Source organism: Coturnix japonica, chromosome 3, assembly GCF_054131305.1.
Source record: "Coturnix japonica strain WE chromosome 3, WE-NBRP24, whole genome shotgun sequence".
NCBI lineage: Eukaryota > Metazoa > Chordata > Aves > Galliformes > Phasianidae > Coturnix > Coturnix japonica.
Window position 1 is genome coordinate 45,048,894 of NC_140665.1, and position 26,102 is coordinate 45,074,995.

At 38.6% G+C, this 26,102-nt stretch overlaps 1 protein-coding gene across 1 annotated transcript; it reads left to right on the forward strand.

Moving 5' to 3' along the window:
* The first annotated feature begins 7,895 nt into the window (after window positions 1-7,895).
* Window positions 7,896-25,049, forward strand: RAB32 (RAB32, member RAS oncogene family). The gene is made up of 3 exons (XM_015858182.3): window positions 7,896-8,277; window positions 21,656-21,933; window positions 23,503-25,049. The coding sequence occupies exons 1-3, from the start codon at window positions 8,049-8,051 to the stop codon at window positions 23,650-23,652; spliced, it is 657 nt and encodes a 218-aa protein (XP_015713668.1). The 5' UTR covers window positions 7,896-8,048; the 3' UTR covers window positions 23,653-25,049.
* The last annotated feature ends 1,053 nt before the right edge of the window (window positions 25,050-26,102 follow it).

Below are 26,102 nucleotides of genomic sequence, written 5' to 3' on the forward strand. Positions count from 1 at the left end.
CCCCAAATTACAGTTCCAGTTCTGCTACTGATCACCTTCATGGCCTCCAGAGAGGGATTTTTTTCCACTGTCATGGACAGTAAGGAGAGATAACAAAATACAGTTAATCTCATAGAAGTGATGTTATCATTAAAGTTTATGATTCACTTGGGTATTATTGTGAGGAATGCTCTAGAAAACATCACAAGGAAAGGAATAATTCTGTATTCAGTAATGTAACCAGTAGTTATGTAAGAAGATAAAAACACTGAACAGATGTTGAGTTCTCTAACACCTTACTACACTGAGTGAAGTTGGGAACAAGAGAAGGTAGGAAAGGAGAAAGTTGTATTATTGAAGTCTGTATGAAAATGAGCATAAGTGGTGCCAAATTAAAGTTAGAAGTACAGCCTCATTTTTGGCGTTTCACAATTTCTGAATGCTTTGCTTTGCAAATGAAATAGTAGTTAATTATTTTGTGTGTGTATCTTCTGTATAATACAAACTAAAAACACCATTTCACTCAACTGTACAGGGCAGAAAAGTCCACTGAAAGATATCCAATTTTTTAGAATTTGTATTATGTAGAATTGGCCTTGCTTGGTGTCGTATTAAACAAGATATCACTGGATTACAGGTTCATCAGAGGCAAGCAAGAGGAAAGCCCATTGCTGCACATGGTCAACTTGTGCAGTTAACCTGTAGTCTTTGCTCTCTCAGTAGTCACTTGGTAAAGAACCTAAGCACATGTAAATTTTGAAACACGAGTCTCATGTAACACCTTGGCTTACCTAGACAGTCTCTTATTTGAAACTAAGCATATTCTAAATACTTGGTTTGATTAAGATTGTTTTCATTAGCTTTGTAGTTTTCAAAGTCTATGAAATTTGCTCCAATGTCCACCTCTTATTTTAAAATGGATCTTCACAGTAGTTGAGAGATAGCAGTGGAAGCATCGCTTGGACAAAAATTAAATTTTAAGTTTACATTTTCAAAAAATCAAAATTACTATTAGGTCAAACTGCTCACATTTCAAACAGGTTCAGAATTTGTCTGGAGGGAAGAAGTAGAAGTAGTCAATAACAATAATAATAATAAAGGACTTGAGAAGTCTTCTTTGAAGTAGTTAATAAGAGACTGCAAGTATGAATGTATTCATTTAGGAGTAAAAGAAGAAAGAGGAAAAAAACCTTGGTTGGTATCTATGGATTGTCATGTGATGAGCTGCTATTTGAAAAGACTCCATACATATCTAAGAAACAGTATTTCAAGAAAAGCTCTCTGATCTGCATATATAAGAAAGAAACTATTCGCTAGGTCCAGGAAAAGGAAGTAAAACTGACTGTAGCTTTGGGACATTTTAAATATACATCTTCAGTAATAAATGGAACTTCTATATAGAAGACATGCACATTTTTGTACTTAAGTGAAATTCCTTTTGCCAAAAATACCTGTATTTTTTATTTTTATTTTGTACTTAATGTGCTGAGAGACTGCAAAAGTAGCTCAGAAGGGCTGATACCTCAGATCAGATAGCTTGTTGTCACGAAGAACATGTATGTCATCTGAAAGCCATGTGCTTGCATCATAGTATCTCCACGTGATGGTGTGCTTCCCCTTCTGCTCCCCTTCTTTTCTCAACTTCCTCTTTTGGCCTGGCTTTGTATACAGAGCCTTGCTCAGGAAGACAACGAACATCAGTATTAATAATTCTCTAACTAAAACAGATTAACAATCACAAGTCTGTCTCAAACTGGGCATCTGAAAGAACTGATAGCAGACAAATGGTTCAACAGCTGAGTATGTGCCTAAAAACAAAGTTTGACTGTCATTCATCTTACACCATAAGTAGTGAGAAGCCCCGTAGCACCTTGAGCTCTCCTGTATGGCAGTGGGCTATGTGACAGAATCTCCCCTTGAGGAGGGATAAAACTTGAGGCCTGTGTAGAGACCTTTCACCTTGGTATCAGGATATTTTTCCAGACCTTTGGAAAAGTGACTAGTGTTTTGTTTTAAGCTTTGCTAAGATATATCTTAGATTGATTACTGCTGATGTGTAGTCCCTTAGATGTAAACTGTTGACCAAGTCAGGGGCTTGACATTACATCAAAAAATATATTCCTGCTTCTCTCTTACCACTGAAGTGTGTAGTAGTGTTGTTTCTATCCATGACACTCTGTCACAGATATAAGTCGCAGAAATAAAGCTGCAACATAAGGAGACTGTATTTACAAAGTGGAGTATTATCAAGTAAATTGATTTGCTACATGACTAATGCTATTGTTATAAGATGGAAAGCAAGGTCAGGGTGCTAATTGCATTCTAAGTTGTCCAGCTGAAACCGGTCTCCCAGATTTGGTCAGATGCCCGTTAGACACCTCAGCTTGAACATTTATTTTAGCTACTGGCAGTTAAAATCAGCTATAAGAAAAGCACATAGTAACAACCTAAAGTCAATCACAATTGGACTAAGGCTATTATTTCAGTCATACTATGACTTGATCCATTATGAGTGCTTATGATCTGTTTAAGGCACAAACCAGTCCAAAATCAAATATTACAAATATGTTTCATTCAAAATATTTGCCAGAGAAACCTGCCTTGTTGGATGGATGCAGGGAAATGAAAGGATATATTCATCTGTCAAAGCTGTAAAATTGTGTAGCAAAGAATGAAGAGGAAACCTTTATAGTTTCAGCTGAAGCTGTGACTGAATAAGTATGATGTGTATTTATGCTTACATACCCATTAGCTATACTTGCAGATCTGGTGTAATATTGATCTTTTTTCATTCTGTAGTGTTTCACCACACAAACTTAGAAGATGGCTGCATGTGATGAATCTCATGCACAGGATTAACCTCACAAAACTGAAATAGAGGGGTGACTCAGAGTCTGAAGTTCCACGTGTATTTAGGTGCACAAACAGAATTGGGAGTTAGCTTAATATAGTTTAAGGAAAGTCACAGACTTTTTGTTTCAATTTTCTATTTTTTTCCACACATGTAATATATAACAAATGCTGCTGCTTTATTAGGTTGTTACACGTGAGGTAAGTTTTAGCTAATTAAAGTGAAATATATGTCTCAATATTGATTTATTTGTAGTAGTGCCTAGTTTTCTCTCTTGTCACATTATCTGTGCAGTTTGATATCTGTGTATCTAAGACAGAGTATACTTCAGTTGTATTTCTGTAGCTGCAGATACTGTTCAGTTTAGTACAAGAAAAGTACACTTATCAAACAAGTTAAGATAAGAAGGATAAGAATTTTAGATAATGACACAAAATGTTATGATAGTGACTTATAAATAGAAACGTAATAATTAGAAGTTTCTATTGATTTCCAGTACTTCAAATTTCAGAAAAAGTTTAAAACATGTGAAAAGTGTTCCCAGGGCAGTACAAGTCTGGTTAGTGACATTATTACTGTCATGCAGGCCATTGCCTATTCTTCTGTATTGAAAAAAGATGAAAATTCCCTTAACTTTTTGGAGGATACCAGACAGAGGCCTTGTGAAAGAAAAATAAGGTCCTTGCATAGAAAAGCTGTTCTCTTTCAGCACATGACATAGGATTATTGAGGACAAAGTGAGGGATGCCAAGTGAAGACTGGAAAAGGTATTGAAGGAGTCTGAAGAAATAAGGTCCCTTGACAATTTGGAATGAACAGCTGGTGAGGGAAGAAAGAGGTTTTTGACCCTACACACAACTATAATTCCTTCAGTGTTTCACAGATGGTTCTATCTTTCTTCCCTGAACTCCAGTCATTTGTTGTCCTCTCTGTCTTCAGGCCTGCAATGATATTCTACAAATACTCCTATGTTGTCGTAAAACTTATAACAACATTTGAGGAGCAATACAACAGTTTGATTGTAGAGGACTGCTCTACTGTCTTCTTCAGAGTGCTGTAATGAAGGCAAAGGATTCTCATACACAAAACTGCAAAAAACAAAACAAAACAAAACAAAAAAACAGTAGAGAAAATCTAGACTTATGCTGATCAAAATACAGTCTTTTCAATTGCTGTTCCAACCCCAGCAGTATATCATTCATTCTCTTCCTGAGTATTGCAAAGGCAAAAGAGCCTTTTCAAAAGAACAGAATCCATGATTACATGAGTAGCACACAATTTGATTAACAGGAAGCCTGTAAACGGGGAACAAGCAAGGTTGATTGCCTTCTAAAAATGGCAGTCCAATATCTGCACTTTTTATTTGCCCAGATTACAAATGAATTGGTCTCAGGGAGAATGTTCTTTCTTCCCTGGAAGGCTACCAGATTTCTTACCAGAATTTCACCAAGACTATGCTTTACATGGTTTCCTCATGGCTGGTTTATCTTCCTCTTCCAGACAAAAGCACCCAGCTATTAATTCATTGCATAGCCTGTTATTTTATAGATTTTAATAAAAGCTTAATATTTTTATTCTGCTAGATTTTCCAATATATATTTAGTGTTGTCTAATAATAGCTTTGCCTGCAGGCATCCAAGCCACATTTTACAACCGACAGAGATATGGCATCTGTGTTGCCACAACCACATCTTTCAAGTAGAATTGTCCTATATGTAGGCTATGCGCATAACAAGTTCAAGTCTACATAATACAGTTACACTTGTCAGGAGATGACAGTATACCATAATGACATGTAGGAAGTGAAGTCTCAGAGAGGCTAAGATATAATCCCAGCTTTACATTCATGGGTGCTCTCAGATAACTGAAGCAGAATATTTTTAGTGGGTGAAACCTAAGTATGTCTGTGTAGACTGCAAACTCATACATAAGTTTTGCATAACTTTAATTCAATCTTCCGGTCATGTGCTTCAGAATCCCTTGCTTTACTTGGCTGTAACAGTATTTTTCTAAGGAACTCCCAGCCTTGTTTGCTTGCTTCATGTCTATTATTTGTATGTTGCTATCAATAAAAGTGAGGATTGTTAACAGGGACAGGGATATTTCCAGGGATATTTCCCTAGAAAAACACAGTTCCCAACCCTGCTCCAGGCAGCATGATCTGTCTCTTACAACAATACTGTGTCACAACACCTTTTTTACTTTTTCCTCTGTTTCTGTTGGGAAATACTACACAAAAGAGAGAGGAAATGTGCTATGAATCTTGTACCTGGTCAGAGAAACACATGGAGAGCACGTTGTTTGAAAATCTGCTCAATTATAGAAGCTGAACAGCTGTACTTCCTCCCCTGGACTCACAAATCTTCCATGAGCCTTACCAATCCCACTTTTCATGCTCCTAACTGCCCCTTCAACTATGAATTTCACTTCTAAAGTAGCTACAGGGGAGAATAAACAAAATGCATCCCACTGCCTCAGGTAACAAGCATGTCTCGTGAGCTGACTGACTGAATCTGTTTCCCCTTACTAATCGCCATCTGGCAAAAAGAAACATGAGCAATCCCTTATGGTGGGAAATAAGAAATTCAGAAAAATGGTAAGATTTGAGAAGAAAGGCCCAAACTGAGGTGAAGTCAAGAATATTTACTGGAAAAGGAAATAAAAGTAGAAAACAAGCAAACAAAAAGAAAGATATTAAAGAATTACTGTTGGTATGATGATATCGGAATGGGCATAAGGTGAAAGGATGTTGTAGAGGGAGTTGAGGATAGACTAACTCAGGAAAGATTAGAAGAGGCAGTCTTAAAAAAAAGACCGAAAATAAAACCAACAAAAACCCAACAACCATTGGGTATCAAAAGATAAGGAAGCTAAAATATCTTCTTACAAGAAAAGCTATTTTACCCACCCTCTGGTATTCATCATGTAATGATCACTGGGCTACTAAAAATCTGAAACATTTCTATTTCCTCAAATCCAGCTGCTTTGGGAAGCCCATGTTCTGAAATGCAGACAAAGTAATAATTTAACAAATAACCCCAGCGGATGGGAAATCTAATAACAACCAACAGCAATTGTAAAAAAGCTAGATAGATTTTATTCAGACTAGTCTTCAGCATTCAGGTTGAGAAGGCACCAAGATCCTGTTTTGTAAGGTTAGCATTTTCTCTTCCTCATTCCTGATATCTTCAGTGCTGGGAAAGAAAAAAAAAATAAATAAAAATTGCAATCATTATTTGAAATACAAAACAGGCACCTTACTTAAAGGCAACCAGCTAGCTAAGCTAGTTAAAATAGCACAATAATAACTTTTTCCTTGTCTCCCTGTGTAAGCAGTTGAAAGCAACAATATAATATAATGTAATTCCAATTGCCATACCATGATGCCAACACTCCTAGCTCAGTAGGGGATTTTTGCTGACATTCAGCTGGTAACATGGAGCCAATTGAAAAGTAGAATTACATGTAAAATACCAAGTGACACCAAAATTTAGCTGACAGAATAAAGATTATCTACCCTGTGCTAGGCAGATGGTGATTATACTTTATTCTATAATCTCATGCGTGCTTGATTATACTGCACCATAGAGGGGCAGAACAGTGATTACAGGACTGAAAATGACTGGATTTTACCAAGCTGTTCCACACAGATATCCGCCAGCTTGAATGAAATGAATAATAATGAAATTAAGGCAAATTACTGGTTCAGGCAAGATCTACTGCTATATTATTTGGCGAGCAGTAATGTAATTGGAACTGATCAAACTATTAATTTTGGAAAATTATCAGTCACATTTTTTCCTTGTTTCTGTTCATGAGTCTTCTGTGAGCAGGGCATGACTTAGAGACTCATTTGTTTTTGATATTGGTTCTAATTTCTCAAAATCAGTATGCAAGAAATAAAAATAACCTATGGTATTATTGATACCAAACTTCAAGTACACTGAACTACTTCTATTCAGCTTACTAGAAATGGTACAGCTGTTCAATTTGTTGTCTGATATGATCTATGTTCCCTTAATTTTACACAGTAAGGTGAAATGAAGAAAGTAAGGGCAGTAATTCGTTTGGCACATATGGAGGGAGAGGTCTTCAGCAAAGTATCCAGCATGGACTGTGGCTGTGCACACAGACAGATGTCAATCTCGATACGGTCGGAGAGGTTTGCTAGAACACATGCTGGTTCAAATACATGTACCTGAAGTAATGTCTCCTATACTCAGTATCCACCTCTTAAATAATAATCAAGGTTTTTTGTCTATCACATTTCTTGACAGAGAATCTATGCTACCCTGTGCCATCCTCCAACCAAAACAAACAAACAAACAAACAAATCAGTCTTATTGCTGTATAAGAATCTGTCCTTAGTTTATATTCTGATGTTATTGCTGCTGCTGGAAAGTAAATTCTAATTACAGAAGCTGTCTTGAAGTCAATACAGCATGACAGTTTAAATTAATAATTTTAAACCCAAATCTCTAAATACAATTTTTCCTCAGTGCCTCTAGCTCCTTCATTGCATATTGCCAGTCTCTTCACCTGCTTCCATTTATATTCCACGCACTATCTTTGTGTGATAACTGCTGCTCATGACAGCTGCACACTGGTACAGCATCACCCCAGCACTTTACCTTTTTCTCTCCTTTCCCAAAAGATGCAATGTGCAGACAATACTCTACAGCCTGAAAGGCAGAAAACCTATTTTATGTTGATTTCTAAGAATGCGTGCGCTCATTCACTGCTGTCCCAGAGTGAGACAAACGCCACACGATTAGCTTAGAAACTGCAACATGTTCAGCTGTCGGTGTTTCTGATTATTCAGCGGTTCGATGTTGTCCCGCACACTGTCCCCTCAGCTTTCCGAGCCCTCTGAGCACCAAGGTCCGCAGCCCCGTGCGCCCAGCCCTGCAGGGAGCGCTGCATTGGGAAGCCGCTTCCCTTAACACGGCCCCGGCCCGCAGGAGCGGCCCAACGCTGCCACGGGTCCGACCCGCCCCAGCCGGAGGCTCGGCCCACCTTCTGCCCCTCCCTGGGCTTTATAAGGCGCGGAGTTTCCGCGTCCTGTGACTGCGGTCAGGTGGTTGTAGGGTTTCCCTGTTTTCTTTCCTCTGTCCGTGGCGGGCCGGCTCTGCGGTAGCGTTGGTGGAGGTGAATTCTCGGCTGGGAAAGTTTGCGGCGGAGCGCCGCAGTCCCGGCAGCGCTGCCGGGCCGTGCAGGCATGGCCGGCGGGGAAGGGCCGGTGTCCGGCGTGGCAGAGAGCCGGGAGCACCTCTTCAAGGTGCTGGTGATCGGGGAGCTGGGCGTGGGCAAGACCAGCATTATCAAGCGTTACGTGCACCAGCTCTTCTCCCAGCACTACCGGGCCACCATCGGGGTGGATTTTGCTCTCAAAGTCATCAACTGGGACAGCAAGACCCTGGTGCGGCTCCAGCTCTGGGATATTGCAGGTGAGGGACGGGGACCGAGGCCTCTGCGGAGGGAGGTGTACTCTGGCTCTGAAGCCTGCTGCCGTGGCTTTATCCTTTTCCTGTTATTCCCAACTCCGTATTTGAGGTGCGAGTAGTGGGCAGTTTCCATCGGGAAGAGGAGTTTTTGACTTCCTGTAGGCTGTGGGTGCCTGTGGGCCAACGCTGGGGCTCTTATAGCTCTTCAAAAAGCCACTCTGCTTCTGGTTGCTCACAGCTGCTGCTTCAACTGGCTCTTGCTCTGTGGTGCTTCTAGAGGAAACGTGTCTCTTCCAAGCGGGTTGTGCTCAGTAGGCACACCTTTCAGGTTAACTAGACTGAAAGTACCCTCAAAAAAAGTTGTTTCCCCTTCAGTGGTTTGGAGTAGCCTGCTTAATCTAAATGTAACTTGTGACCCCTGGCTTGTGCAGGGTGTGAGGGATTTGTGTTACGTTCTGTTCTGCGTTTGAATGTGTGTCAAAAAGACACTGTGAGTGCACTAAAACAGTGAAGCCCCGTTTCCTTTCCTATGCGTGTTAAGAATTGCACTGTAATGCCACTGCATCTTAAAGAACCAAACTGTGTACATATCATAGTTAAATGTTTATGCTTAAGTGTTAAATGACAGCTGGCAAATGTAACTTTTCTGTAGTCTAAGAAGCCTGTGTTCTCTCAACTCATTAATCATCTCAAGTTGGCATTGCATTTCTCTCTTTATGTAGCCTGGCCTCTAACCTGCAGCTCACGTTTTCTCTTTCCAGTCTGAAGAACGTTTCTGTATATGTAGAAATATCTTATTTCAGATACTGTCTTTAAACTTACACTGGAAGATACTAAGTTAACAACTGGTAATTACTGTTTCCACGAACACTCTCCTTTGTCAAGTGAAAGCTCATGAAACAGAAAGGGTAATGCACAGCTGATACATCCCTGTGCCAAACCAGCTGTGGTTTGGTATCAGCTGCTTCTGCTTTAAAAATTGTCTTGAAACACCTCATCTATGATTCTCATGCTGAAAGGCCTGCTTCTTACTCCAGTGTGCTGAAATGCATGGTAGGCCTTTCTGCTGTAGGAAAAACTAAGAATGATTGTTTTGAAGAAAAGCAGAAATACTGGCAGGATTTCTCTTGTGGCTTCTTTTTGCAAATCACTTTTCAACTTCTTTCAATAAATTGGCAGTACTGGTGCAAGCTGCTGCAATGCTCTGGCTTTGTTTTAGCAAGTCTGGAGTTGTGAAGATAAAAATAATGTTGTTCCAGGGTCTTGGTGTTTGGCAGGCAGCTGTTTAAATTCTTCTCAGCTGTTGATTTCTGTCACTGGGGTAGACTGTGCTCTGCCAAAGTGATCTGTTTCAACAGGCTAAGCTGAAACTTAGCTGTTCTTGTAACAGTTTGGACACAGGTGATGCCCTACTAAGCTAAATGAGTTTTTAGTGTGATGTTTACTTTCTTATAAAACTCTTGAGTAATCTTTCCCTTATGAAAACAACCCAAAATACAATGATTTTTCTATTTGCAATCTAAACTTATTTGTTAAATCTGGTAGATTAATCTGTTTCCAAGGGGCTGGGGGCCCTTCTCCAATAGAAGATTAAGACCACAAGTAAGAACTTCTAGTGATATTAAATTGTGCTGTCCTCAGGCAGTTTGACAGTAATAGTTCAGAATTCTTTAGAACTCAAGGTCTCCATTTAGGTATTAACCACTAAAATAAAAGGGAATTTAGTATCATCAAGGGTTTTGTAGTCCTAAAACTGCAAGTGTACTTGAGCTGGAAAGGTATTCTGCAGTTCAGTCTGTACTTTCTTTCTAAGGACCTGAAGGTGTGGAAGTGATTAGAAAGAACTGAGCTGAAGATGACTTCTATATTGTCCCAGGGTATGTTGCCTAAAGCATGTGTCATGAAGTATCTGAGCATATGATAGTCATTCCCTCTTAACTCATTAGTGGGATGGTCTTCTTTCAACAGCTCACAGATAATTTTGTCTGCTGGTATGTGCAGACAAACAGCTTTAGATCTCTTGAAGAGATCTAAATCTTATGGTAACTAACACTTCATGTGACTTCCCTGCAAGCGATGTGGTCCTGGTGCTTTGAATCAAGTCTGATGTACTTAAAAAGGTTTCTGAACATGAGTCAAGCCCTTAAGCAAAGTTAAATATGCTATTTTTCCCTAGGTCAGCTTGTAGTTCCAAGTCTATCATTAAAAGCTTTCCTCAAAGAACTGTATTCTGTAGGTAAATCAATGACAAAAATGAATTGTGTTGCTCGTTCCATCAGCTGAGGATTATAATGCAGGTACAGTGCTGACTTCCGGTGTGAATGTAGCCAGACATCAAACTGATGAATGCTGCACTGTTTATTGCAGTGCTGTAGGTTCATAGTTTTCAATTTATTGTGCTAGCTCAGGTTTTAGTCATAAATCCATGTAATTGCCTGATAGGCCCTGACGGTGTTACAGTGCCAGCTCTATTCTGGTCAAAATTGCATTACTTTGTATCCTACAATAGGAAAGCTGACTTCTGCAGCTGAATCAAAGCTTGGATGCTAAAAGGAAGGGAGCTGTTGTACCTATACTTCCATACCTGTAAATACTCAGGCATTTTTGTTTATATAGACACAGGTTGTGGCCTTTTCAGCAACAGAGATGAGAAAACTTGAGAGACTACTGTCAGTCACTTTCAAATGATCTTGTCTGCTGCATGAAATATTCTGTTCAGCTTCTGTCAGATTATATGTGTGTTTGTACAGGAGCAGAACTTCTAAATCTTAGCTGCCCTGGGCCTTACTGTTGTTTTTTTTTATCTCATCATGTGAAGTTATGCTAAGCGACTCTTCCAGGATAAATTAAAAGTTTAACTCTCTTCTTCAAAGGATGTAATAGATAATATAACTAGGAGATAGGGATGAGTCATTGTGGTAAAGAGATACAAAAACAAAGGCATCTTAGTGATAGGGAAGCTTTTAAACTCCATTTCAGTATGCTTGAGATTCATACTTGATGAACACGTTCTTTTTGTCAGTGTACTAACCTCAGTATGGTGAAGGAGGTGAATACAGCATACCAATGAAACTTTAAACTGTATTGAAAAATCACTTTAAGGACTTCTTCTAAATCGATCAGACTTGATTTGAAATAGTAAGAGCTGTGACTGAGTATCTTTAGCTTTATAATCATATTGGCTACCACTCGCTCACATCAGCCTTTACAGATGTCCAACTCACTAGAGGGCATTGATGTGTTCTGCATTAACTTTGGCTACAGTATCCTTTTTCCAGGACATTTTTGAACATTTTCAGAGAAATCTTAATATTCTAACTGGAAGAGTGTGGCAATAGAACTGTCAGAACAGAAGAGGAGCAGTTGTGTATTGTATATTTAGAATACTTAGGTACAGATTTTTGAGAGCTTATGGGTAAGACTCATAGCATGCAAATTTGTTACTGGCATCATGTCTGTCTCCTTGAAAACATTTGAATTCTGTCTTGAAGAGGATGGAGAAATTACATGAAGTATTTTTCTCAAACACAAAGCTGAGGGCCTGGAACAACCCATCTCCTATGAAGACAAATTGATCTTGAATATATGAATAGATGTTAAGCTTTCAGTTTATTTGGCAGTTAACTTGTATTCATTTATGGGAAATGATGAGAAATGGGAAAATGAGCGCAGGAAACCATAAATGCTGTAGAAGGGAAGTGTCTAAACATGCTCCAGAGTAGGGTAAAGAAACCTGAAAGTAGGATTTGCAGAGTGAGACAATGAAGGCAAAATGCAAGCCTTCTGGCCTAGCAGATACCAAGGATTACTAAACTATACCTGATAATCTGTCCCAGTGAAGTTGGATCTCTCCTCTGGAGAGGCAGTATACTTTGTAGCAGTGTACTCTGTGAACTATAACTTCACACTGTTACATGTTTTGCTGACATGGTTTAAAACATGTTCAAACTGCAATATGAAAAAATATTTTAATTTTGAGCAGTAACATACTCTAGTTTATTCTTGTTCTGCATATATGCTGCTGAGGTACTGAAGGACTGCTGAACTGTTTCAAGGAACTTGGTCACAAGCCTGCAGTATAAACTGACTTTTTTTATTTGTGCCTGGAAGTGAGCATAAGGTGGAGCCTGAGGGTCTAGACACAACAACCTGCCCACAACTGTGCTTTTGCATTCATTAGATATTCCTAAGAGTGAGGAATGTGAAAGGAAGAGTGAAAACTCTGCATATAAATAGTAATATCAGAGATGGATGCAAAACTTGGAGCTCAGAGCTTTATTTAAAGAACTGGCAAGTGTTCTGAGAGTATTTTCTGATTTATCTGGTGATGGAGGTTCCAGGCACACCCCTTCATGTGGGGACGGAAGCACTGTCACTCTGGTAATAGGTGAGGTAGGTCAGAAAGATCTGTCAGGAGTGATGAAGTTCAGACTGATTAAAAAGGTCTGGTCTTGTTATGCTTCTTGCATACATATGTTAGTATACATTTCATGTAAGAGTAATTAATGTTGGCTGAAAACATGCAAGGCTAGCAGATAAAATTTTAGAGGAAATGTAGGCCTGCTCATCTGTGAAGGCATTGAAATGCTTTCTCAGAAGCAGTAGAGGCAAGAAACAGAGCTGATGATATACTGTGTGTTTCCTTCCTGAAACCACCCTGCTGTGGGAAATTTTGTGTGGGTGTCCTTTCCTATGACTCCTCTGGAACAACAGGATTAGGTTTATGAACTTTCACTTCATGATGACTTGCTTTATTTGCAGCTCTGAAGTCAAATAGTCCAATTTAGTGCTAAACATGTTAAACTTGTTCCTTCTTGATGTGTCTCTAGCTTTCAGACATCCCTGTACCATGAACAACTGCTGTGAGTGATGGCTGCTGGTCTTTCTAATAAAGCTACTTCCCTTGATCTGCTGCTGGTGTACTGATTAATCACAACTGAAGTGTCTTGTGCTCAGTACATTATATAGCACTGCAAAGTACTGCTTCTCTTGTCCTAAACTTGTAAAAGCCTCTGTGCTGGCTTTTAAATGCAGAAATATATTAAGAGTACTGTGGAAAATGTTAGTCTTGAAGCTGGGGTTAGGCAGTTAGGTATGGTGACCTTGATTGTGCAAGACAGGACTGTTCAGTTAAGTTTAACTTAAACTGAAAACTTGATAGATGTTCTTACAGTACCTTGGAAATAAGCTTAGAAATTTTTCATAGGCTTTTCTGGTTATCCTGCAAGTAATAGGTTTAGGAATGTAATCTTAAAAGTCCAGCTGATCTAGTACACACTTAAAGCCAAGATTACAGTATTGATTTTTAGCAAGCACTCTTAAGTGATGTTTTCATTGTGAATAAAAATTTTAATCACTGATCTTCCAATCACTGTGGAATACATAGAACTTCAGTCTAATTTTCAAGTAGATCATATTAGCAGTTGTTCAGATGTTTTACATTTGGTACGAAGCCATAATAAAAATGCTTCTGTAGCACTCAAATACAGAGAATGAAAAATGGATTCATTAAACAGGAAGGGAGACAGCAAATGGTAAGAAAAATAGCATTTATCACACAACATAACAAACTTCTGGGTCAAGTTATTAAACAAATTATAAATCTGTGCGGAAATCCACTAAATCAAATTATTAAGTTATTCTTTGAGGCAAGTATTGTCTGAGTTATTAACATTAATGTAATACTGACTCAGAAATTAAGCTGTTTGGAGATTAATACAGCTGACTTTTCAGAGATAAACTGGTGTAGACTGCCCTACATTTTTCCTTATGTATAGTTTGCATGGGTGCAGATGGATCTTTATCAACTTACCTTACAGTTGTCTTCCAGGTTCAGAATGTCTTTAACTTTGCCTTATTTACTGGTACCCACTTGGCCTTTTACTAATTGTTTTTTCTTTATGTGCACACCAGATCTGGGTGTCACTGAAGTGCATGTACACAAGAACAACTGTAGTTGGCAAGTGCTTTACAGATGTGTTCAGAACTGATTTTATTTCCTGTGTTTTATAAGATGGATAGTTTTAGCAGTTGGGCTTAAAGTTTCAGTATTCCATACAAAATGTTTCTTCCCTTCAGTAGCAATCAAGGACACTGGAATTAAATTTTAGAGCTGCTTTTAATATCTTCCTTCAACTCCAGCAGCACTCATTGACCTGCCCTTACAGTTTGGGAATGGTTTCCTCCAAATACTCAGGCTAGAAGTTCTGAAGTGTGACACACCATGTCAAAAGGAAGTGATTTGCAGTAAATGTGTCTGTTTTCTTATGAAAGCATAGGAATAATTCTTGTGAAATTATTGGCAGTGTTACTGCTAGTATGAGCTGCAGTAAGCAGTGACTGTGAGGTGCAGCATACTTTTCAATACTTTTCGTGTTGGTAAGACAATTTTTGAAGTTGTCACCTGGCTACAGATGGGCAGAGTGAAGGTAGATGTGGTGCTAAGATGATTGTTGAGATGTCAAGATTTTATAGAGCTAGTTTAGAAATAAACATTCTAACTATGGCTAGAGATAGTATAGTTTACTTTGAGCAGTAATAGCTTCTAGGCTAGCTGTAAATGCAAATCATTACTCCTTACTGTGTGAATTTTGGCTGCTTTTCAAGTGTTTTAAAAAGCCTTTAAGTGTCACTACTAAGAGCTTATGGGAACTTGTTCTTTTAAATGCTCCTGGAATAGAGTGCTGGGTAGAGCAAAGTGGCAGCTACTTGATATAGAATTCCAGTGGCACACTGTGTGCCATGACACATTGGCTGGCTTGGAGATTAAAATTTTTTGGTCTCGTGATTAAGTCATTCTTGAGACAAACTGACTTTAGACTTGTTCTCCTGTGTTGTGAAATGCCACACTGCCAAGCAGCATCACTAACTATGCAGTGCAGCTCTTGCTGCATCGTACTGTGCTGAAGGAGACAAACCTGGAGTGTGGGGCTTAACTCTGGCAGTTAGCTTGCTTAAATGAGCGTGGTTAGAGTGAAATAGGAACCAGCCATTTTTTCTACCTGTATTATATTTGATGTCTAGTTAGATATTAGTTAGCATAGCTGAGCTATACTTTTCAAGGGAGAAAAATCTCCTGCATAGTCAGAAACTCCTTGTCTCAATTTGTTTGTTGAAGATGCAAGCAAAACAAATGAAATTATGTCTACTAGACTTTTTTTTTTACAAACTGTCTAACTCCTACACATGCCTGATGCTGGACAAAGCCAGCTGAATTGTAAATGTAAGGTCTTGCTTCAAAACTTACTAGATAGCTGTTAAAGCCAGCACAGGCATGTTAGTTAACTCACTGGATTAGCTAAGGGCTACAAGCAGCAAAAAATTTTTCAGTCTTACTGTAAACTTCCTTATGAGAGCTGTGAAGTTTTCTGTGGAAGACTTCTTCCTACTTAGCTTTTCTACCTTGTAGAAGAGGATGTGTACTTTCCCATTCTATAAGGATGTGATCAATTTTCCTGATAGAAATCAGGTGTCTAGTTTCTCAGCATTTGTACCTAGGTGCTGCTTTTGTTTCATTGATTAGCTACCAGAATTCTCAAGTAGAAAGGCTAATATCTGCCTAGTTCAGATTTTAGCTGTACTATGCAATAAAACTTTAGAGTGAACTACTTTCTGGCATTTTAGAATGAAATAGACTCCTAAAAACGTGTGAAAATGCATCAAGTTATGACCTGAACAACGTGCTGCTACCCCTGAACTGACATTAGTCAGTGGTTTAAATGACTCCAACTAGTCTAGATTAAATCTCTCAAATACATACTGTGTATACATATAGTGTTTTGTATACTCTGTTCAGAAAATGTAATATTCTTGTTCTCACTTTTTAACCTCTTAACATTTGTCATCCGAACCTCAAATGCCAAGTATTACTTTCACAGTGGTGGAAAGTATAAGTGAAGCTTTCATTACTTACAGGTTCCTAATATCTACCAGAGCTGCCAATCTAGTTTAAACACTGGATAATCTTACATTTATGGCTTATATGGGTAAGAATAGGAATGGAAAGACAACTAGTACTGACTGTTTTGGAATCTGTCTGCTTGCTCTCTCAGTCTACAGCTGCTGCCCATGTGGGAAAAGCAGGCAGTAACTTGGGCATGTCCCATAAAACTGGTAGTAGTTTGGTTAACCTACTTTTTTCTGAATAACAGATTTGCTCTAATTGGTTGAGACAGTTCTGGGACAAGCTGTCCTGGTGTGGGGAGAGAGTCTGAGGAAATACTATCAGCAGCGGTGAGTGGCTTGGAAGTAATGTATCTGTATATCTTGCTAAAGAAGTTCCCCAAGTCAGCACATACCTGAATTTGGTGGTGCTAAAATGTGTTTCAAGTGTCTGGAGGATGGGGCAGTACATTCTCTGGGCAAGCCTGAATATTTGTCTTGCATTCTACATCCATCTATAAGACTGACAGGCATTCAAAATGAAGTCTGTTCTTGCCTATGTCTCATTGGGGATTTAGGTAAATTTTGAGTCGGGCAGTGGTTCTAACTGTTAGTGATAGGATTGGGCTGCATGCCCAACCCATTTTGATGGTGCTGTAACTTAAATCTACCATAATGTGTGATGTGAACTGTGCTGAGAGTTGGCATTGTAAATAAGGAGCTGCCACTGAGATGTTCCCCAATAATGTTCCCCCAGGCTCCCAAGTAGGAGCTTGACCCTAGACATCTGGAGAGCCTGAGGTTTTGGTCTTCTCTATAGCAGTGCTGCTGGAGCAGGAGAGAAAGAGTTCAATACTTTAAGGAGAGGAAAGAAGAGGCAAAAAGGTTTTAGTTTGCTGTTGCTTTTTTTTTTTTTTTTTTTTTTCCCTCTCCAATTCTTTCCTGTCTAGGCTGAGTAAAAACAAATGTTTCAAACTAATTTAAGGACAATGAGACAACTAATTTGTAGAGTTCTGAAGACTGAACCATACAGCATATCAGCCCAGGTACACATTTTACTAGCATGCTATGTGGTTAGTAATCTAGTTGATAGCAAGAACCTGAGAGCCATGGTGCTGACAATCACATTAAAGTTTTTCTGGCTTGGGGGTAGGTGTTCTGGATCTGAGATGATGCTCAGTGAAGTCTAAAAGGACCTAGGAGTTTCTTGAAGAGTTACTTACTGAAGGGTGAGCATAGTGCTGGTCTCATTAAGTCTATCCTAAATGTTTACACAACTTTGGTTTTACTATTTTTCATACACAGAGTATTTACTTGCACTGACCTATGTTGTTCATGCGTGTACACAGATTTGTACTGCGGTGTAGCTTGATGCATTTTCACTATATACTTTATATCACAGTAGTTGTGTGCAAGCCTTTTCCTTGGTAAAAGTTGTCTTCTGCTATCTATTATAGAAGTTGAATAGTGCCTCTGGGAAGTGCAAGTGACATACCTGCGTGGAAACTAAGCAATGCTGTTCCTGAGTACTGTTCACTGTGATCAATGTTCACTTTGTAGCAGAACTGTTACCTGTCAGATTTCTGCTGTGACTAGCACTGAACTTCTATTTTGGAGGAAACTTGTATCGACTTTGAGATACTTATGTATTTCCAAATGTGTTAACTTGTAGAACATTCAGCAGGAGGTTCATTTAAGGCTTCTATAGGGAGTGAAACCAGTATTTCTGTACTTGCATGAGCCTTGTTGCAGCACTGAGGACACCAGTCAAGACAGCAAAGGAATCTTCTTTCACTAGGCTTTCAGTAATGTCACCCTTTATGAATTTTGACATGACTTATATTGAGAGCCATGGTAAATGGTTGATCCCTTCTCACAAAGGAACAAGAAAATTCAAGTATTCTCAGATTAACACTGGTCTGCTTATCATGATTTAATAAACATCCTGTGATACTGAAGCTTGTAATATTTAAAATTGTACTTGACATTTTCCTGTTGAAATAAAAGTAGTTTAACTGCAAAACCTTGGCAAGTTGGGACTTCTACACATCTTGAATTTCCTAATTGATTCAGTGGAACTCTGACCTCTGACTTTCTTTACTACTGTGTAGAAAGAAATATTGCTTGATCTATTGGCTTGGTTTTATAGATTTTTATTATAAGGGTGGTTTCTTATTAAACTGCCTTAAAATGCCTTTCAGCGTTTGAAAGGACAAAGTCAGCAGTAGCTGCTTGGCTTTATTTGCAAGCTGAGTACTTTAAATATCAGTTGTTGACAACTGCTGCTGGGTCCAGGGGGAGAAAATGGTAAAACTTGTGAATGATCTTTAAAGTTACTTGCTGACTAGAAGCAAGACTCTTCAGCTAGCCGTGCTTTCACTTCTGGATGGCTTTAGCTTTGGTCATACTTGTATAGCTTAGGATTACCTGATGCTGAACTGCCAGATGTGTATAAAATCAGACTTTGAGATCTGGCCATTCATTCTATCCTGTCAGTAGCCTGCCTTCAGCAAGAGAAACTATTTATTTCACAGTTCTTCCAGCTGTCAGGCCTTTTTAACATGTGGTCATCTTTTCCTTCCTCAGCAGTGACACAATTTTTGGAAAATGTCATAACGGTTAGTTTTGTCTGAGAGAGAAGTTGAATGTTTAGTAGTAGTGCTCTTGATGAAGAAAAGGGCTTAAATGCATCAAATACAGCCCAGGTTTATCAGAGTAGCATTGCTTCAGAATAGACTAGGATAATTAGATCATGCAGAGTAGGGGAACTTGTGCTTCTGGTATTGTCAGATAAACAGAAACCTACCTTCCCAGTAGAGAACATAGTTGGGAAAGCTTCTAGATAGGCCACTTTGCTGTCAGTAAATTGGTTCCTAGCATTTCAAGGCTTTAGGTATATAGGAGAATCCTTCTGGAGAAATGAACCCACACATACCCAATACCATGCATATTCAGCATTCATTTGCACTCTTAACCTGCTTTTCCTAGCTTCAGTTTCCATCCTATAAGCAGTAATTAAGATCAGCATTAATAGTAGGAGCACACTGAAAAGCCAGACCACAGTAAGTCATGCTGCTAAATTCTTGCACTAGGAAAAACTGCTATACTTAACTAAAGTGTTTGTGTATGTATAAATAAACTTCAAGAAAAGGCTGGCATTTTCTGATTCTCACGGTGATAACTCATCTCTTGTAGTAAATGAAAGTTTCTGTATTCAGTAAGAATATAAGTCTTTTCTTAAATTTAGTTTTCAACTTAGGTTAGCTCCGTTACAATATAAGCTAAGAATTAAGGAAAGCTTCTGAAGTTCAGTACAGGTTTAAACTAAGCTGAATTCCTGTGATGCTACTGTAGGGAACTGAACTGTCTCCCAGTACAGGATATTATGCAATTATTCACTTACTGCTGTTGCAATTACTGGAAAATATGGTGATGTGTGCTAAGTCATTTAGATGTGAAAACTCTGTGGTTAGAGAATTTGGAACTCTGTACTGTATGCAGCCATTATGTACTCCCAAACATAACCTCTGCCCATGACTACACTGTAGCTTGGCCTGAACCCCTGAAACAAATGCTTTGCCTGAAAGGTGTGTTAAACTTAAAGTTCCTCTAGAATGTGTCTCAGTGCCTATGAGAGACTCTGCTTGAAACCTCTGCATTATCACTAGTAACAGGACTTTATAGAAAGAATTCAATCATCAGAATTCTGAAATTGGTACAGAACACTGTAGAAATTGATATCATACTTTTGTGAGATTAACCTGTGTGTAGGGATACACTGTCTGAATTGAAGAAAAGACCTGGCACTCCTGCCTGGTGGGAAACATCCCCATTATTTAGGAACGGATGATAACAAAACTGCCTTCCTAGGCCATTCCAGGTTTTCCTATGCCTGAAAGACAACACAAATTACTTCTGTACAACTTTTCTGACACTTTAGGAGGAATGCGCCTCTTCTAGAGACAGTCATAGGTATGTGCTTGGTGCCCGACTTGTTGGTCCTAAAGGTCTAGGCAGAAATCCTGAATCAAAACTTGAGATTTGAGTATGGAGGGAAGAGCTTTGCTCTTGTTCATGCTTCCTGTGACCACAGGAGAGATACTCAGATGGTAGTGAGTAAATTCCTGTCTAACTTTTGCTCCCCAAAATGTTTTGTTTGTGATGTTGTTTCCTGCACCATTGTAATTTGAGGTTGTACTGGGAAGGAAGGGGGGGGGGAGGAAGTCCTCTTCTGGAACTTTATGTTTCTCTGGAAGCTACTAGTGATTCTGGGCAGTTCTACTAGATGCTTAGTCTTCGCTGAAAATGTCTGTAGAGGATGAGCTAATCTGAAGTATACTGACCTTAAAATAGCTTACGTGGTCGAGTTCCTTCATATGGTGTCTTCTGATTCATTTCTGAGCAGATAATGCCTTGTTCTTCTGGTGACTGTCCTTGCAAAAAGGACACTTGTAAACTTGAATGCTTGGGGGGGGGGGGATGGGATGGGAAATGGCAATGATGTTCCAAGTTAAAATCCTTAGTATTCTAGAACATATAAAATACATGCAAACAGCTGAAGTGAAAATGTAGTGTGAAACTAAAATATAGTGCTGGAAACATTTCTGCCAGTGGTGCTACTTCTGAACAGAGTGGAAAACCATTTTAGTAGGCCAAATTTAAAGTGACATGCTCATACCTAATACTTGCCACTGTTGGGTTCACTTAAGTATAGTGTGACAGTCTGACCTTCCCAATGGTGAACCTGGCACTTATTCTACTTCTTGAATATACTGACAACAAGAACAGCATTCTACTTAAAAAAAAAAAAAAAAAAAGCCTTTTTTCTTCTGATGATTAGTTTGTTTCTGAGTTTTTATTATGAACAATTGTACTTCACCTATTCTATTCACCTTGTACCAAATCCTGGGGCATCAATGGAACTCCTGTAGTTAGAAACTATTATGGAGAGGTGTGACTTTAAAATAATTAAAAAAAAAAGAAAGCTTATGGAAAACTATTAAACTAGTTCCTTTCAAGCTGTCCCTAAGGGAAAATATCTTCAAAAGATGAGTCCTTCAGAGCATTCATTGAAAGTTGTTTGTGTTGGTGCTTGCAGAAAGCCTTATCTGCCCTCCAGGTAAATCTTGTGTTCCCAAAAATCTTCTGTTCCCAAATACGTACTTGAAGTGGCAGGCTGACATTCTGAATCACACAAAAGCTTCTTTTGTGAGACAAGTAACTTATGTCTAGTTGTCTGGTAATGTTTTAGGCATTACTTCTCATAGGGCACTACTAAAAACTATGTTTTAAAGCTTATTTGTCAGTAGAATGTGATTGCAGCTTGTCACATATGGGAGTATATAACGGCTGTTGTAATGACCTTACGTAGGATGGAAGAGACAATGTATAAACTGTTAAAAGACCCAGAGGCTGAACTTTTATGTACTAACCTGATAGTCTTCAGCATAAACTCTGGTGAACACAAGTACATAAAAATTGTCACATCTTTCCTTTTCAGGCCAGGAGCGTTTTGGAAATATGACAAGAGTATACTACAAAGAAGCAGTTGGTGCTTTTGTGGTCTTTGATGTCACAAGAGGTTCCACGTTTGAGGCTGTTTCAAAGTGGAAACATGATTTGGACAGTAAAGTACTTCTTCCCAATGGCAGCCCCATCCCTGCTGTTCTTCTTGCAAACAAGTGTGACCAAAAGAAAGATGGCAGCCAGAATCTTTCTCAAATGGACCAGTTCTGCAGAGAAGGCGGCTTTATTGGATGGTTTGAAACATCTGCCAAGGTAAGAATTAAGTAGGTGTTTAAGTGTGCTTTCTATTCACAACAGCAGATATAGTCATATGGGGAAAGAAATTTATCAGATGCAGGAAGTGACAGTTTGGATTCCAGTGTTCAGTGAGAAATAGAAGTGGTGTGCAGGATAGTTCATTGCTAAGGAAGGCTTACAGCATATTTAGTTGGAACTGCATCTCACATTCAGACAACACTGAAGTGGAAACATTAACTGAATTCAATGTGGTTTTGTTTGATCTTGCGTGCATCAAGATCAGTGCTGTTCTTTAGATGTCAGTGCTAATAAATACTGATTGAACTGATAAAAGGAAAAACTACTGCATCTTTAAGTGAAAGAATTCCCATTGCAGCTTTTTCTTATCTAGTGCATACAAGAAGTGATGAGACTCCAGATAAAATTATCTGCTTGCTTGCTACTATATACTTAGATGATGCTACTAAACCACTTTCTCCTATATCAAGTAGTGATGAGACTGAACTAGGGAAAATCTAATTGCCCAGTTGTGGAGAAACTGATTTTAAGGGCAGCTGCTTTATTCCAATTAAAGTTTATGTTTGAGTAGATTCAAATGTTGCACAGTTTTAATCAAACTCAAACAGTGTGCATATATGCATATGCCTTCATGTTGGAAAATCATCAATCTCAAGCATCAGTATATCTGACAGGGCCAGTTACTGGTCTGGCCAATAATTCCTTTATGTTAAGCTAAGCTTCAAGATCCTTTTCTTCCTTTGAGTTCACTACTTCCTTCAGTTGCTGCTGACAAACTGGCATAAAGCGTACTTATGCAAGAGCTATTTCTAGCACCTGATGCTTTTTTTTTTTTTTTTCCAAAAAGATCTGTAAGAGGAATGGCAAGAAATAAATCTCTTCCTGGTCACCATAAAATAAGAAGTAGGGATGCACAGTGACTAAGGTTCTAGACTGAAATACAGTTCTAGGTATTCTGCATACACACTTTCACTGTCCCTGGCGGTGTTCAGGAGGCATCTGGATGAGGAGCTATGAGGTATGGTTTAGTGGCTTGTGGTAGTAATGTTAATAGGAGGACAGTTGGACTAGATGATCTTGTAGGTCCTTTCCTACCTTGTGAATCTATATTTCTATGATTCTTTGGAATGTAAGTTAAGGTACTTACTTAAGAAAATGGCTGAATGAAGCCATTCAGCAGCAAAAAGAGGAATAGGCTCCAAAAGGCCATGCACTACTAAAACCAGTGTTAATTGCCTCTTATCTTTCTTAACACATAAGTGCAGCTTGGCACTTAAGAGTGGTTCAAACATAGTTTTATGTCCAGACTACACAGTACTTTGGAGTCTAGCTATCCTTTGTGTATGGTGGGTGAATAGCTTCACTAAACTTTTCTAATGATTTATTTTTTTTCCTTTTACAAACAGCAAATTTTTGAGCAATGATGTGTTGTATCTAAGCTGCCTGTGTTCTGCCAGTGGCTGCAGAGTAGTGTGTATTTGGCCAGCTTCTAACAAGGAAGTGTGACTTTTTAAAAGCAAAAATCCAACCAACAACTTGTTAACTTATTTGCATTCCTATTCTTAGGACAACATCAACATAGATGAAGCTGCTCGATTCTTGGTGGAAAACATCCTTGCCAACTACAAAACCTTTCCTAATGAAGAGAATGATGTGGGGAAACCAAAACTGGACCTAGACCCATTGAAAGCAGAGAGTAAATCACAGTGCTGCTAATGCTACCACTGTTCGACAAATGTGATGGAATGAGCAGCAAGACTGTTCCTTAAATCAAACTGCTGCTATGGTGCTGCATTGTGACAATCCATATGGGGTGTCTGGTATTATCTGAACAGGTGATTCTTGTGGGTGTTTACATACTCAGTTTCATGCTAAACAGGAGTATCTTGTGAGTTCTCACTCCTCTTGCTTGAGTGGCTTCACCTAAATCTGGTTAGTTGCTTACTTGAGAACATAAGGTAGTGTTTACACTCCTAAAAAAGAACAAAGACAACATTCAGTGTCTACTTTGCCTTCTAGGATATGCTACATTCCAAATAGGACTCACTCATGTCTTTAGCTGAACAGACACTTGCACCTCTACTGAATATTCTTTTCGTCACCAATAATGCCCTACTTTAGCTTGACTTCTCACCTATATACACTTGTACCTATCTGTCTCCTTGCTAGCTCACTTGGATCAAGATGTTATGTTAATCTTGAAGGGACCAATATCATCATTGGTGTGTTCACGAGGATCAGGTGGAGTAGACTGCTTTCACCTCTGTGTAAGAACAAGATAGGTAAAGGTAAACGATTGCATTTAATGGAAAGACACTGTTACATGGGTACTAACAAAAATACATCTTCTGCTATTTAAAGAATATTACTTTCAGCTAATACTTTACCTGTGAAACACATTAATCAATACAGTTGCATTTCTGCCATTCTTATAATAATTTCACTTGTATGCACATCTAGGAATATCCAGAAGTCTTTTCATGCACTAACACCAAAAACTTTAGCAAGGCTGAGTAAAATAAATATCTTGCTGTCCTGTGACAATGAACTTCCTACTTTTTCCTTTTTTTTTTTTTTTTTCTCCTGGAGATGGTTCTGAATACTTTGAATAAGAATAGATGCTTTGGAAGAAATAATTCAACTGGATCTTTGTAGCTTGTCAAAAATCCCCCGCCTCCTTTTTTAATTTTAGAACAGTGCTGCACTCTTCTGACTACTCAGTTTGTGAACTGGCTTGCTTACCAGCTTGTAACTGTTCATGGAGATGCTTGCTTCCTTGTTATAACCCAGGTATTTCTGGCAGCAAATGAAAATTAAAAGGAATAGAGAACTTCAGTTCTTGGTTATTTTCTTGTAATTTTGGCTCTACTAGGCTGAAATGCTTCAGAGCTCCTTGTAATTTTAGAGGGTTTCTTCTGTCTTGGTACCTCACTGCTATTGGCTTCAGAGTTCTTAACTTGCTTGTCTGGTGGTACTGATGTTTATGTAAATATCAGCATGAAGTATGTGCCAGATTGAATATACTTTAATCTGTATTGAAATTATCTAGGCTGATGCCTTTCTAAGGAGTAACATATTTTTTAAGAAACGAATAAATATATTTGGGCATCTTATCTTGTTGGTGTATGCTTTTTGAATGAATCTTTGCATTATGTGTGCCGCCCTAAATAAAGTTGGTTTCAAGTATCAATGAAAATATTTATTTCAATAGTTAAAATTTAAAGGCTTCTTTTATATTACCACAGTATGGAATGCTATAAACTAAAACCAGGTTTAGCTAGTTGGAGTTTGAGTTAATTTAGGCTAGATGACATTTTAAGAATCCTTCTGGTCTCCTTCTCAATAGAAGAAATAGAGGAATAGTGAATAGAGGATCATACCAGGCTGTTCAGGTCTTCATGTAGTATTCTGGTCTTAAAGATTCAATGGCAGACCATATGACCTCCAGGAAAGTTGTTTAAGTGCTTGACTGTCTGCATGAGCATTTATCTAGTTTGATTATGTCCATGATATCTCATCTTCCCACTGTGTAGCACTACAAGGAATGAATCTGTTTTTCTTGTGCAGATTAGCTGGACATCTAAAGCTTGATTACAGGCTATTTGAAGTTGGAAGTAGCAAAGCTTCAGAAAGTTGCACCTTATCTGTGTTCCTTGTTTGCTGACTTGTTTGGGTTGTTAACTGTCCCATTTAACCTGGAACTACCGTAATTTTCCTGTTCTCTCCTGAACAAGTTAACTTGGACTGTAAATCCACTTAAACCCACTTAATCTCCAACATGCAGTCTTCTAAACTTAAAACATAACTATAGTGGAGCATTTGCACGACCTGTTGGTTTCATGCTTGTGTAAATCAAAATGTGTGATTAAAACCTCCTGACAAAACATGATTTCATGTTCAATTGGCTTGAGAACAGTAGGAGTAATGAACCCATGTAATGACAGGAAGGTTTTGTTGTGTTTTTTTGTTTTTGTTTTACTACTAGAATAAGTTCACTTCTTTATCTAGCGTGTTTAAAGCTACACTGTTAATATCATGAATTCCTTGAATACCAACCTGAATGTGGAAATTGCTGGGTGTGGTAGACTTCAGATTGTTGGTTTTACTTTGTTGTTTTTTTTTTTAATCGTGCAACTACTGCACTGTTTCTTGTTCTTAGTTTTCCA